At 44.8% G+C, this 15,819-nt stretch overlaps 1 protein-coding gene across 12 annotated transcripts in view; it reads right to left on the bottom strand.

Annotated features, from left to right (window-relative positions):
• Window positions 1-15,819, bottom strand: part of DDX4 (DEAD-box helicase 4) — a 114,608-nt gene that overhangs the window by 63,281 nt on the left and 35,508 nt on the right. For 5 of the 12 annotated variants that reach the window (XM_059725167.1, XM_059725166.1, XM_059725173.1 and 2 more), the window contains exon 3: window positions 11,049-11,120. The exons of the other annotated variants lie outside the window; for them this stretch is intronic. In XM_059725167.1, the coding sequence (XP_059581150.1) occupies window positions 11,049-11,120 (72 nt within the window). The remainder of the gene's footprint in view (window positions 1-11,048; window positions 11,121-15,819) is intronic. 12 annotated transcript variants of the gene reach the window in all.

Consider the following 15,819-nt stretch of genomic DNA (forward strand, 5'->3'; position numbering starts at 1 on the left):
TTTCCCCTCAGCATAATTTTTCCTGCTGGGCTCTCATATATATGAGCCTTAACAATCTTTTCAAAGACTTTGCCAAGGATGGAGGTGAGACTGACTGGCCTATAGTTGCCTGTATCCCCCTTCCTCCCCTTCTTGAAAATAGGGACCACATTGGCCCTTTTCCAGTCCTCCGGGACCTGGCCCGTGTGTCATGAGCGCTCAAATATTCTTGCCAGTGGCTGTGCAATGACATCAGCCAGTGCCTTCAGTACCCTTGGATGGAGCTCATCTGAGCCTGCCAACTTAAACGCATCCAGTTGGATCACTTCCTTTCAGACAGTTCTATCCTATTTTCCCTGTATCTTGCGTGTTTCAGAAAATAAACTTTTCAGGTTTCCTCTGCTTTGGTAGTTTTATCACAGAATCTATACAAATCTTATGGGTCAAATGGCACTTCAAATAGTTTAATTTCCAGTAGTCGCTCCATTTGTTTCCAGTTGTCTATTCGCTATTGGCACCTCTGCACACATAGATGGTACACAGGACATACCTACTTTCACGATACTGGAAAATATCTCCAAGACTTACGCGCTGCCAACTGGATGCATGCAGCATGTTGGTTTTCTCCTTCAACCACACTTCTTTGAAACTCAAGCAGCTCTTCTTAGCTGGTCCACTGCATTCACTGTCTTTACATTTACACTTCGACGTTGCAAAATTCAAGGATTTAACTTAAAGAAAAACTAAAAACCAATTACTACACTAACCTTACCACGCTACCAAACTTAGATTCAACTCTTAAGGCCAATAACCAGAAGTCATCCCTGGGAAGACCCCAGGCCCCTCCAGACACAGCGCTGGACAGTCAAGTGAGAGCACGTGGCCTGCAATCTTTGCGCGGGGAAAGGGCAGGCGGGAGCTGCGCTCTGCCTGCTCCCTGCCTCCATGCCTTGCTGCAGCCTTTGAAAGCTGTGTGGCACCTTCACTGCTGCTTGCATGCTGCCCAGTGCAGTAACCATGGCCATGCAGAGCAGCCGCGCTGCCCAGTTCACCAGCAGCGGTGCTCAGCACAGGCCCCTCCCCTCCCACTGTTGACACTGTGGTGCAGCCAACACATGGCTCTCAATCTTTGCATGGGGCAAGGGCAGGCAGGAGCTGTGCTCTGCCTGCTCCCCACCTCTGTGCTTCATTGCATCTTTTAAAAGTGGCGTGGCGCCATGTACATCCTGCTGCTGGGCAGTACATGCAGCAAGGCCATGATGTTTTCAAAGGCTGCAGCGAGATGCAAAGGCAAGGAGCAGGCAGAGCGCGGAAGACCCGTGGGGCGGCCAGGCTTTGGCATGGGAGCCGTGGGGCTCCCAGTGCAGGGATAAAAGCTAAGATGAAGGTGAAGCCGGTGGGGCTCCAGGTGAAGCTCACCTGAAGGGGCTGGGGAACAGAGCAGGTTCCCCAGAGCTGGCAGAGGCCACATGGAGCTCTGCCCCAGCCCCTATCCCCACCTTGCCTCAGGGAAGAACCGCTGCCTGCCCTGTGTCATGGGCAAGGAGGAGGAAGGGCCGGTAGCGATGATCGTCCACTGATCCGTGCCCCAGCCCCTTCCAAGACTTACGCACTGACAACTGGACGCATGCAGTATGTTAGTTTTCTCCTTCAACCACTCTTCTCTGAAACTCGAGGGGCTGTGCTCTCCCTCCCCGTGGGGATGCTGGCATGATGAGGAGCAGAGCAGCCCCCACACAGCCGAACTGTAAGTGTCCTGTGCCGGCCCCACTGCCTCCACCCCAAGCTGCACTCCAGGGACGGTGCCCAAACTTCCAAGAAGCTACAGCCCAGGTCCTGTCCGGGAAGGCCCCTCGACCACAGCGGGCAGCGGAGCTCCTCTGCAGTTTCTCCAGCTGTGGGAACAATCCCCACAGTGCAAGAGGGAGCAGGGCAGCACCCTGCCCCTACCACACTCCCTCCTGCACTGAGGGGGTCTTAATCTGTCTGTCCATCCCCCCCACAGTGATAAAGAAAGAAACTTACCTGCCTGTGGCTGTGATCCTGGCTTGGGGTGCACGGGTATCTCAGTGTCCCCACCCCTCCCCCCTCCTGCAGCAGCCTGTGGCCGGGTTGGGGCAAGTGCACCGCATTAGAAAAAGTTACTGTGCAGCACAATTTTTTATTGTGCATGGCCACACACATATGCATGCAGCTTAGAGGGAGCCTTGGCTGCAACTTCAGACCACTGCTCCTGCCATATACTATCTGCCACCACTGAAAACAGGCTATCTCCATCTTCTTTGGAATCACTCTTCAGGTAGTTAAAGGCTGCCATTAAATCCTCCCTCAGTCTTCTCTTCTCCAGACTAAATAAGCCCAGTTCCCTCAGACTCTTCTCATAAGTCAAGTGCCCCAGCCCCCTAACCATTTCCGCTGCCCTTTACTAGACTCTCTCCAATTTATCCAAATGCTTCCTGTAGTAAGGGACCTAAAGTGGCAGATGGGAAAGCAATGGGAAAATAAGGTTGTTTTGAATTGGTGAAGTTATATGGAGAAATATAGGATTAGAAAGGAATTGTGGGTATTGTCTTCATATGTTTCCACAATTTTCTGGGAAGAATACTGATAAGTCCTAACCCATATCAGCAGTGCAGTGTCTTATAAAAATCAGCAAGTCACATGGTAGTATATGGATGCCAATATATCTAGCAAATATGCACTTCTAATATTCATTTTTACTAGACTACAAAATCCAATTGTTGCTTCTGTTTTTAAGCAAACTCAACTTTTTCTTAAGTGTCTCAAATGAGCATACAGAACTTAAGGTGCAGTCAACACTGCTATGCCCATTAGAAGCCACATAGCTAAACAAAAAGCACTCCACCCTAAACATTTTCATTATAACTTTATATAAAAACCATTTTCATTAGAACTGAAATGTATCCCTTAGTTAAGTATCTCTGGATATAGTTGCAACAAAACAGAAACCAAATCATTAAGCGAGCATAAAAGAATTCCTTCGGAATCTCTTCTCTATCCAAACACTACATTCTACTGGAAGAAGGCCAATGTGGTGCCTATCTTCAAGAAAGGGAGGAAAGTGGATCCGGCTAACTATAGGCCCATCAGCCTGACTTCTATCAAGGGGAAGATCTTCGAAAAGTTTATTAAGGAGGCCATCCTTAATGGACTGGCCGATGCCAACATCTTATGGGATAGCCAGCACAGGTTTGTTGCGAGTAGGTCTTGCTTGACCAATCTCATTTCCTTCTACGACCAGGTGACCTATCACCTGGACAAGGGAGAAGAGATTAATGTCATATATCTTGACTTCAAAAAAGCCTTCGATCCGGTGTCCCATGATCGTCTCTTGGAGAAACTGGCCAATTGTCACCTTGTGTCCTCCACGATCCACTGGCTGGAAAATTGGCTCCGGGTTCGGACCCAGAGGGTAGTAATTGATGGAAGTCACTCATCGTGGTGTCCTGTGACCAGTGGGGTCCCCCAAGGTTTTGTCCTTGAACCCATACTGTTCAACATCTTCATTAATGATGTGGACACTGGAGTCAGAAGCAGACTGGCCAAGTTCGCCGATGACACCAAACTTTGGGGCAAAGCATCCACGCCAGAAGACAGGCGGATGATCCAGGCTGACCTGGACAGGCTCAGCAAATGGGCGGACGAGAATCTGATGGCGTTCAACGCCGATAAATGCAAGGTTCTCCACCTTGGGGAAAAAAAACCCGCAGCATCCTTATAGGCTCGACAGTGCTATGTTGGCTAGCACTATGGAAGAAAGAGACTTGGGGGTCATCGTTGACCACAAGATGAACATGAGCCTGCAATGCGATGCTGCGGCTAGTAAAGCGACCAAAACGCTGGCTTGCATCCATAGATGCTTCTCAAGCAAATCCCGGGATGTCATTCTCCCCCTGTACTCGGCCTTAGTGAGGCCGCAGCTGGAGTACTGCGTCCAGTTTTGGGCTCCACAATTCAAAAAGGATGTGGAGAAGCTTGAGAGAGTCCAGAGAAGAGCCACGCGCATGATCAGAGGTCAGGGAAGCAGACCCTACGATGACAGGCTGAGAGCCCTGGGGCTCTTTAGCCTGGAAAAGCGCAGGCTCAGGGGTGATCTGATGGCCACCTACAAGTTTATCAGGGGTGACCACCAGTATCTGGGGGAACGTTTGTTCACCAGAGCGCCCCAAGAGATGACGAGGTCAAATGGTCACAAACTACTTCAAGATCGTTTCAGGCTGGACATAAGGAAGAATTTCTTTACTGTCCGATCCCCCAAGGTCTGGAACAGCCTGCCACCGGAGGTGGTTCAAGCGCCTTCATTGAACACCTTCAAGATGAAACTGGATGCTTATCTTACTGGGATCCTATGACCCCAGCTGACTTCCTGCCCTTTGGGCAGGGGGCTGGACTTGATGATCTTCCGAGGTCCCTTCCAGCCCTAATGTCTATGAAGTACATTCTAAATAAATCTGCATCTAGCTAAACATTATGTCTTCACTGTTTAAAAAAGGAACTTCTGCTCTGAATTGGTCATCTTTAGTCTGGCCTACATAACTCAGGTCATCTTTCCTGATAACAGCAAAGACATGCACCCACTTTATGAATGACAATTTGGCACTGCCCTCTCCAGACCTAAATGGCAGAATCTTGTAAAATGATTTTTTGGTAGGAAAAAAAAACTACAAGAATCTGACCTTTATATAAAGCAGCGAATGCCAAGATCTTAAATAGTGCCTCTAAGCCCCTCCCCACACCAGCAAATATTACTGAAAAAGAACTTATACCTTTACTGTGACCCACTCTTCTGTGCTTAAAGAAAAAGCAACCAGCAGGCTCCTATGTCTAAAGGGTAACTAGTTACCTCTTACCAGAGAAGTTACTCTGGCCCCGTCCCCAATCATTTCATTAACTCAAACCAGATTCTTGCCTTAGAGACCTTTACCAGTTAATCCCATTCCAGTCAGCTGTTCTGTTATTGGAACTCTGACCACTCTCTGCTTTCCAAGCTTTCAACGCCCAAATGTTAGAACAACCCCACTATGGTAAGCTATCTTGAAGAAATCTCAAAACTTCAGGCAATAATATTTACCAACTCATGGATGACAGCTGAAAAGAAGAGAGAGTACTTCACATTTCCTCTTCTTAAAAGAAAGAGGACCTGTGTATTTACAGGTCAGTAGCCTGGCTCCAGTACTAGAGCAAATTATTTGACAATCAATTTGTAAATATCTGGAGAATGAAGGGAGATTACTAGTGGTGTGCAAAGCTTCGGTCACCGATTCAATTCTGAGGCCGAATCACAGAACCCAAATCGAACTGAGAGACCAAAAAACCTCCAAATCAATTCTGAGCCTCCAAATCAATTCAGAAAAGATTCGGGGATTCAGAAGGCAGTCTTTCAGGGGAACAGAAACTGAGAAAAGGGAGGGTGAGCAGGGGGAGAAAAAGACTGACATCTGTAGCTGGCCACTGACTGTGATCTTTCCAAGTTCCCTTCCAATCACAGTGCTCTGGGGGAGGGATGTAGAAACAGCACATAAGCCTCTGTCTGCAGCCTTTCTGCCCCTTTTGTGAGCCATTTCTGCCTCAGCACCAGAAGTGACCCCTGTTGCAGGCTACTAACCCTGCTGGTCTCTCTCTCTGTCTCTCACACCCCCCTCCCCAATGAACTTTGCTTGTCAGCAACTTGAGGTGCAGTTTCCCAGAAACCGCTGCACCTATCTCCTTGAAACCTGGTAGGCCTCATGCCCTCAGAAGGGGCTACCGTTTCTGCTGTTTTCAACTGAATCTACCAAAAAAAGACAGTTATAGATATTTCAGTGACTCCCCATTATAGTCTATGGCCAAATCTCTCCAAATCAGCACTAGAACTTCCGAAGCCGATTTGGCCAAATTGATTCAGGACAGTGATCCTAATCAAATCGCTGTCCTCCGAATCCAAATTGAATGCTTCCCATTCGCACAGGCCTAGTGATTAATAGCAGCTAAAAGATTTGTTAAGAAGAAACCACGTCAAACAACCTGATTTCCCTTTCTGACATGGGAAGTAGTTTAATGAATAAGAACAGAGTTGACATAAAAGCCTTGCTAGATTCAGGCAGACATGGTTTTTTGGGTAGATGCAATATCTTATTTCTTCAGGCATAGGGAGAGTTTGTTAGTGTGTGTGTGCTCCCCTGGGTAGAACAGAAGCCAATATGTAAATTAAAGTATTGAACTGAAATATGTGAAAATGCAAATGCCTGGCAGTGAGGATCAGTGGGGATGGGAGACCACAGGTAAGAGAAGGTAGTTTGGGGGGGGGGTGTGCAGGGAGAAGGTGATAGAACAGGGGTTGACAACCCCCAGCATGCATGCCATTAGTGGCACATGGAAACATTTTTCCAGCACGCTGGGAGACATGCAAAGAAATTGTTTAAATTATTTTTGTTTTAAGTTGCTGCTCTGGGCTCTCCTGTGCAGCCACAAGTCCCAGTGCCGCAGCAGGCACGGGGGCGGAGCCAGAAGAACACAGGCAGGGACACCTTGCTCCCAGGCTGCACCCTCCAGCCCAGATGGCCCCTGGAGCGAGCTGCGGGTAAACAGGGCTGGGGCTGGGACCAAGGCAAGAGCTGCACAGGGTCGCTGCACAGGGTCGCTGCACAGGAGGCTTCCAGTGGGTGGCAGAGCCCTGTGCCCAGGCAGGCAGACATCCTGTCCCACCCGGGACAGCACTGTGGTGTCGAGTGCTGGGGCCGGACAGTTGGGACAGTCTGGGCAGCATGGCGGGAGGCGCCACAGGCAAGCCAGCCTGGTCAGGCCCTTAGAAGGGCAGGGGCTGGTTAGGAAGTGGGGGGGGGAGGGGCTCAGGGGGTAAGCTCAAGCTGTGGTGGGCAGGCAGGTGGAGTAGACATTGTGGTTTTTTCAGCACTCCAGCCAAAAAATGTTGCCTACACCTGCGATAGAATGTAGCTGGTAAAATGCAGATAGGTTACCTGGAGTTAATCAGATGGTAGGCATGTTATAATGCATCCTAATGCATCCATGTTATAATGCATCCATGTCTATATTATATAAAGTCCATGATTTTTTGTATCCAGTAGATTTATTAAGTGAAGTTCATAGGCTCGTCTACAAAAGGTGTTTTATAAATTCCCTTTGAGGAGTAGAACTGAAAGATTGGAGAGAGAGTGGTTGTCTTGTGAGATCTGTGCACCCACACGTAATTGGGTAGTTTTGTCTTTGATAGATTTTTGGTGTGCGTTCATTCTGGTATGCAGCCATTTGATTTCTCCTACATATTTTCCATCACAGAATTTAGGGTACTGGATGAGATATATTACATTTCTGGAGGTATAGGTGTAAGATCTAGGAACGGTGATGATTCTGTTATGGGCTGTAGTTATTGTGGGTGTGGTGGAGATGTGGTGGCAGGTTTTACATTTCTCGTCCAGGCATGGTCTGGATCCATCCCGGTGTGTTTTCGGCCATAGGAAGTTTGTCCGTGATGAGGTTGGAGAGGTTTGCTTTTTGTTTAGAGGCTAGGATGGGTGGTTCTGCAAAGATCTCTATAAGAATTGGTTCTTCTTCTAGTATGGGTTGCAACTGTTTGAGGATTTTCCATATATGTTCCAGGGAGGGATGGTATGTCATAACTAAGGGTGTGTGATCCATGGGGAGTTTCTTTTTATACTGCAGCAATACTTCACATGGTATCCAGGTGGCTCTTTCAAAAGTACAATCTTTCTCTCTCTGGAGTGTCCTTGTTGAGTGAAAGCCCTTTCGAGATTTGAGGTAATGATTGCAGGTATTCTCCTCAGTGCAAATTCAGTGATATCAGAGGGCTTAGCTATATATTACATATTTCTTGGTGTGTTTAGGGCAATTGCTCATTCTGTGCAGATATGTACATTGGTCCGTGGGTTTCTTGTATATGGCGTTTTGTATTTTACCACTCTGGATAGTGAACAGTGTCTAAAAAAGGAAACATTAGTGCTGGAATATTCAAGAGATAGCCTGACAGGTGATGGTTACTGAATTTGTGATGAAAATCAGAGATGGCAGGTTTTCAGCCCATATGACAAATAGGTCATCTACATCTCTCAGGTATGGTATGGGTTTGATGGTGCAGTTCTTAAGGAATTCTTCTTCCAGGTGGGCCATAAGAAGGCTGGCATATTGTGGGACCATTTTGGCGCCCATAGCTGTGCCCATGGTCTGGAGGAAGTGTTGGTTATTGAAAATGAAGTTGTGGTGTGAGGATGAAGTGTAGGTTTAGTAATATCTTTGGATCTGTACTCCGAGTTGTAATCTTGCTCTTGTAGATACGAGAGGCAGGCCTGGATGCCATCCTGGTGTGTGATAATTGGTATATAAGCTGGTAACATTCACGGTGGCTGGGAGGGTATTGCTAGGTAGGTGGTCTGTGTGTTTAAGTTTTTGTAGACAGTCTGTTGAGTGAGTCTTGGACAAAACTTGAGGTTTTAGGATGGATTCAATGACGTATGATCTTTCCTCAGTTAGGGTTCCATGGTTGGATATTATGTAGTCTTCAGTTAAGGATAATTATACCTCCTCCTTTTACCAGCTGGTTTTATTACTGTTTGGTGGTTGGATCTTAGAGATTCTATGGTCTCTCTGAGAGGGAGAGGTTGTTAAAAAGGTGCTGTTTGCTGTTGATTATTTCATTGTTCGTTCTTGCCCTGAAGCAGTCAATATAGCAGTCAAGGTTTGACTTTTGTCCACTGTAAGGTGTTCAATCTGATTTTTAATTTTTTATGTTAATCCTTTCCTTGATGTTGTCACAGTATGAACTATTGTTGAAAGTGGACTCATTTTGGTTGTGGGAATATTCAAAACTGAGGTGTTGGAAAAATTCGTCTAGTTCTCCACATTATAGCATCTTATTAGGGTATTTTTCCAGACAGAAATTAAGGCCTTTGGAGAGGACAATTCTTCAGTTTTGTTAAGTGTGCGCGGGGGTGGGGGGGAGGAGATTGATGATATTTGAGGGTTGACTGGTTCCATCACTTTCATTAGGTATGAGGTTGGAATGTTGTACAGTATTGGTGCTGTTTCTCTGATGGTTTCATAGCTGGGAAAGTTGTTCCTGTAATTATTGGTTCCATTTCTTCTTTCTATGTTGAAAGGATCTTGGGTAGTCTTTCTGTATACATGGTATAATGTTTGGGAAGATATCTGGATTTCTCTCTCAAGTTGTTGTAGTATGTGTTGATTTCCTTGAGCTGATCTCTTTTGGAGTAGGTTATGTGAAGCAGATGATTGTTAAGTTTTTCTGAAGTTCTCCTGCATAGTTGTGAAGCACATTTGGAGTTGTATGCAGTAGTCAGACAATTGTAGATGTTCAGTCCTCTGGGAATTATGTTGTATTTCTTGCATAGGCTTGGAAAAATATATATCACTACTGAGTTTGGCCTCTTTCTTCTTCATGTTGTGATGCTGAAGAAAGTTGGGCTAGATAAAACTACCCATAGGTGGATATGTAAATTGACTGAAAAATGCCACCATACAACAGCAAGATAGATATCAAACTGGCAGGTCTCAAAAGGATTTTAGAGGGTCTTGCTTTAAATCATAATCATTTTACATTCATATTAATTACAGAAAACAAAACTGCAAGCAAGGGGTTGCAAACAGCCTGAAGGACTGGAATTCAAACTGTTCCAGATAAACTGGAGAACCTGGCTATGGACAATAAAATTAAATTGCTTATACTGGTGTGTTAAATTATACAAAAAGAAAAAAAAACAAAACAAAACAATACACAATCTTAAAACAGGGAATTAGTTTGGCAGTAGCACTAAGAATCGGTGCGCTGTAGTGGATCAAAACCTCAACATGGATCCACAACATGACACAGCCACATAAAGGCATTTTGGGCTGCATTAACAGAAGTATTGCATGCCAGATACCATGACAGCATGAAGTGAGCTTTACAGCTTTAGTTAGACATCAGCTGGAATAGTGTGTTGAGTTTTGGCACCGTATTTTAAGAAGGATACAGATAAATTAAAGAGGAACCAATGGCAGGTGAAAAAAAATGGAGACACCAGAATGCAACACCCCAATACAAAAAAAAAAGAAAGGTTGAAGGTTTTAGGCATGCTTAGTTTGAAAAAGTGGAGTTACACTATTTATTAAATACAGAAAAGGCTGCCAAAAAAGATAGAAGAAAGCTGCTCTATGCCACAGATGACAGGGCATGAGACAGGGAGCTTAAACTGAAGTAAAGCGCATTTAGACCAAAACTCATCAAAAAAGCACCCTACTGAAAGTACAGGAAGGCAATAGAACAAACCAACCCAAGGGTCTTCAACCCCTATCCTGCAGGCTACATCCAGCCCACAGCACCAAGTCATCCAGCTTACAGGGATCCCCAGGCATCTGGAAATGTAGCAACAGAGTACCAGTAGCACAGCTCCCTGCTGCCAAGTTTCCAGACCCATAGGGAGCCCCAGGCCCTGCATGCCAGATCAGACACCTGATCCCAGTGCTGAGGGCAGCAGCAAGCTCCCTGGATGCCCAGTCCTAGCACACATGGCTTTATCTGGCCTGAGGGGCCAAAATTTTGAGCACCCTTGGTCTAGAGAAATTCTGGCATCTTCTTCATTGGTACTTTTCAAGAAAAGCCTGGATAAAAAGTTACCTGGGATGATTTAGGATTAGCAAATAATTCATCTGTGCAGGTGGTAACATTGATACCCTCACAAAGGAGTAGTTTGTTTGTTTGGTTTTTTAAAAAACAACACCATCTGAAAACTGAAGCAAAAAAGTAATAAGCACCTTGATCATCACAAAATGAAAATTTAAGACACAACACAAGCTATGATACAACACGGTACTCAATAACAGTACCAGTAAGTATTAATATGTTCAAAAGAGCTTTAAAATTCTTCAGCTCACAAGTTGCAAGGACCATGTTATTTTGATAAACAAATAGAAAGAAAATAAAAGCAAAGTTCTAAAAATATTAGAGATTCAGAACCTTTGTTCTTAATTCTGAAACTAAAATTTTAAATGAACAAAACATTAAAACATGCATGCACACACAGGACATGCAAACCTACCCCAATTCCCAAAGCTTCTTCCAGAACTGGAACCACTCCACATGGGCTGACTTCTATTTGTTACCTCACCAGCTTGGGGGGGGGGGATAAAGAGTACATCAGTATGTCAAGTTTTTCTCTATTCCAAAGTATAGAATTGGGCCTAGAACCTACCTACAACTGTTAGAGAGATGGTCATAATTACTATTTGCAACTGAGAAGGAAGTCACTTCCTTTTGCATCAGAGCATGCCACTAAATTGAATAGGACGTGTCCAATTTTAAATTTTCCTATCAAACATCAACATCAGGCACTGCCTAATAAAGAACAGACTGGATAGATAATTTGTTCTAGTGATTTGTCAGTCAAAAGTAAGATACTCAAATACATCTACAAACAAATAGAAGCATCTTCATTTAAACTTGTCATGAGCACATTCCCAGGCAAGATGTATTTGGTAGCCACGCTGATCTAAGACGCAAAGAAATGCAAAAAACTCTAGAACTCTTGGTTCAAAAATTATACATTTTATTAAACTAACTAAGAAATTGCAAAAAAATTCTCTCTCTTTTCAAGCTGACGGGCACAAGCACCGTTCTTCAGGCTAAGGACAAATCTAAGATGGTAAAAATCCTCTTGGGTAGAAAATAAACTTCATTTTGCACAGGGAAATTGAGGCTGAAAGTCTGTTCCCCTGGTTCTGAGAGTCTTTTGTGCGAGTTGCTCCTTGATGTGCAGATAAGGCTGTTCTCATCCTGAAGGTGTCAGATGCCAGGAAGGCAGGGAGGCTCAAAAAAAAATCTTTCCTTCTCATTCAGCAATGAAGCTTATATTTCCAAAAATATTTCTTGCACTTTTTAGTTAGTCTAATAAAAGGTATCATCTCTGAACCAAGAGTTCTAGAGTTTTGCATTTCTTTTGGTCTCAGACCAACACAGCTACCAAATACATTCCTGAAACATGGAAGGTGCTGTATTTTTGCCAATTTTGGAAACTATATAGAAAAAATGACATCTGGATTAACAAATTATTTGGCTGGATTCACAAATTATTTGGCATGGAGGCAAAGATAAATCTCGGTTCATTAAGATGCAAAACATACGTACATGGATCACTAGAAACTATATTCCACTACAGGTGCCTAGCAACTGTAATCACCAAGAAATATTTTAAAACTATGGCTTTAAAAAGTTATCTGATTATTACTCATATCACACATTGTCTTGGAGTAGGAACCGGGAAATACATTTCTTCTGAGGGAGTGCAGAGGCAATTACTGCAAAGTATTTCTCAAAGATATCCTCTGATGAATTTTGAAGTAATGATTCAGAAATGTAGGAAAAGGGCAGAGAGAAGTACAATCTCATTACTTCCTGCTAATGGAGCAGAAACTCCATATTTTCAATTGTGAGCAAACTATTAGAAAGCCAATGGAATTTCATCACAAGATATATTTTCTTCATTAGTAGTTTATTTTCGGTTCAAAAGAATATGTTGCTTTGACTTGATGACCCTTCGGGGTCCCTTCCAGCCCAAATGTCTATGAAATGTAATGAACATTTTAGGAGGCTTCAGCAGTCAACATTTAAATGTTTTCTGTAGATTTCAGGCAAATAAGGTAAGAATTATAGCAAGGTTCTACTTATTAGAAAGATTATTTGAAATCCATTTACTTCAAGTATACTTCTTGTACTTTTAGATAAAGCATTCCCTGATTTAATTCCTGTTTATAATTTATTCTTGGCAGGAGCAGGTGCCCATTAAAAAAAAAAAAAAAGGCAACAAAAAAAACAGAAGTTCCAAACTATGTGACAGACAAATGGAAGCATATAAACCTCCCCACACCCATCCACCACTTTCAGATAATCTCTTTTATTAAATAGTGTATGGAAGAAGGGTTTATCAATTTATTGGGGGGTGGAAATTGAGATCAAGGAACCTGAGAACAAGTTGTGTAGTTTTAACAAGTGATCTCAAAAAAAAAGGTCAATCATCAATCATCAGATTTGTCTGTAAAACACAAGTGGGCACCAGACTCATTTCTTCATTTACACACCCAGGAAAGGCTGGGGCTAAGTTTTGGGGTATTGTCTGGGAAATTGTTTTTACAAGCTTATATGTTTTTGATTTTATTTTATTGTAAACCACTTTGAGCCCTTTCTGGAGAAGGAAGCATGCAGAGTCTCAATGTACATAAACTTACAACGAGAAGTAACTCATGCAAAAAGTGGTCAAATGGGGGGAGGGGAAAAGAGACCATACAGAACAAAAGGATTAGAGATGTTGACTCCCAATTTGTGAACAATTTTTGGAGCACTAAGACCCTAAATGCAATTTCTAATAGAACCATACTCCTGTACAGTACAGAAGACTCTGCTACGGTCTTTGGGGGTCCCTGACAGACATTACATTTAAGATACAACTAACAGGTTTCATAGATTGTTAGGGGCTGGAAGAGACCTTGTAGATCATCAGGTCCAGTCCCCCTGCACTAGGCAGGAAAAGACAACTGGGGTCAAGTGACCCCAGCAAGGTGACTGTCCAGTCTCCATTTGAAGATTTCCAGAGTAGGAGACTGCACCACCACTGGAGGGAGTTCATTCCACAGTCTGGGCACCCTGACCGTGAAGGAGTTTTTCCTGGAATTGAGCATGAAGTGGCCTTCCAGGAGTTTTTATCCATTGCTCCTGCTCTTGCCCAGGGATACCCTGGTGAACAGCTGTTCACCGAGTTCTTGATGTACTCCCCTGATGTAGTGGTAAGCCGCTACCCAGCCCTCTCTCAGCCTTCTCTTCTGTAGGCTGAAGAGGCTCAAATCCCTCAGCCACTCTTCGTATTGCTTGTCTTGCAAGTCCCTGATCAGATGAGTGGTTTTTCTCTGAAACCTCTCAAGTTTTTCCACACCCTTGTTGAAGTGGGTCGCCCAGAACTGGATGCAGTACTTCTGCTGGGGTCTCACCAGTGTGGAGTACGGTGGGAGTATCACTTCCTTAGTTTTTCCATGAGATGCAACGGTTAATGCATGCCAGCTTGCTTGCCCTCCTGGCTACAGCATTGCACTGCCAGCTCATGTTCGTGTGACGGTCTATCACTACCCCTAGGTCCCTTTCAGCCATAGTGCAAGTTAAATTGTCGCCACCAAGCCTGTAGGTATGTTGGATATTGATTGTCCCCAGATGGAGCACCTTACACTTCTGAGTGTTGAACTTCACCTGGTTCCAGTCCTCCCAACTCCCCAGCCTTTACAGATCTGCCTGCATCTGCAACCTATCTTCTGGGATAACCACACTCCCCCATAACTTGGTGTTGTCTGCAAGCTTGGCCAGTGAGCTTTTCAACCCCACATCCAAATCATTTATAAAGACACTGAAAAGCACCGGTCTAAGCATGGGCCCCCGAGGGACACCACTGGTCACTTCTCACCAGAACGACACACATCCATTCATGAGAACTCTCTGGGTCCTACCATGCAGCCAGTTTTCCACCCACTCAACTGTTGAGCAGTTAAGCCCACAATCTTCCAATTTTTCTACAAGCACATCGCGGGATACTAATTCAAAAGCCTTCTGGAAGTCTAGGTATATAATGTTGACCTTCTCTCCCACGTCCAGGTGGCGAGAGACCTGTTCATAGAAGGAGATGAGATTGGTAAGATGCGACAAAGCCATGCTGGCTGTTATTCAGAATCTTGCCCTCAACGAGCGTATTGCACATAGATTCTTTAATGAGCTTTTCCAGGATTTTCCCTGAGATGGAGGTTAGGCTGACTGGCCTAGTTGCCTGGGTCCTCCCTCTGCCCCTTCTTGAAGATGGGCACAATGTTGGCCCTCTTTCAATCCTCAGGGATCTCCCGTGTGCTACAATTTCTGAAAGAGTCTTGCCAAGGCTTCCACGATGACCTCAGCCAACTCCATCAGCACTCCTAGGTGAAGTCCATCTGGTCCTGCTGACTTATGTCTAGCTTTTCTAGTTGGCTTTGCACCAGCTCAGCATCCACAGTGGAAAAGCTATCATTCCCACCATGCCCCCTCCAACCCATGATCCTTATCTCACTTGTCTTTCCCCTTGGTCTGGTGAAATACCAAAGCAAAGTGGGCAGTCAGGAGTTCAGTTTTTTCCCCCGAGTGTCCATTACCAGCTGTCCCGAGGTGTTAAGTGGGGGCCCCATGATTCCATTTGTTTTCCTTCTGCTCCCTACATACCTAAAGGAGGACTTCTTATTGTCCTTGACTCCCTTGGCTAACCAACTCAAACTCAGTTGTCACCTTAGCATTCCTAATCATTTCCCTACAAGTGCGGACCACTGTTGTATAGTCCTCCTGGAGGACTATCCATAGCTTCCACTGAGTGTACACCTCTTTTTCCTTTTTCAAGAGGACCATGATATTCCTACTGAGCTAGGAGGGCTTGCCAGCCCTTCTGCTACCTTTCCTCTTCACGGGAACGGTTTTCTTTTGTGCTTTGAGGATTGCATCCTTGAGGAACAACCACTCTTCATGCACCCCATTCACCTTCTGTGCCTGGTCCTGAATTACCTCTCCTACTAATGCCGTGAGCCTGCTGAAGTCAGCATTTTTTAGGTCCAGGACTTCAATCCTGCTGGTTGATCTATCAACCTTGCAGCAGACAATGAACCTGATGAGCTCATGGGCACTGTCGCCCAGGCTACCCTCAATGTTCAAGCCACACACCAGATCATCTCCTTTGGCCAAGACCAAGTCTAGTGGAGCAGTACCTCTGGTTGGCCCTTGCACTTCCTGGGTCAGAAAGAGCTCCTCAATTACAGTTAAGA

The sequence above is a fragment of the Alligator mississippiensis genome, chromosome 3 (genome assembly GCF_030867095.1).
Source record: "Alligator mississippiensis isolate rAllMis1 chromosome 3, rAllMis1, whole genome shotgun sequence".
Lineage (NCBI taxonomy): Eukaryota > Metazoa > Chordata > Crocodylia > Alligatoridae > Alligator > Alligator mississippiensis.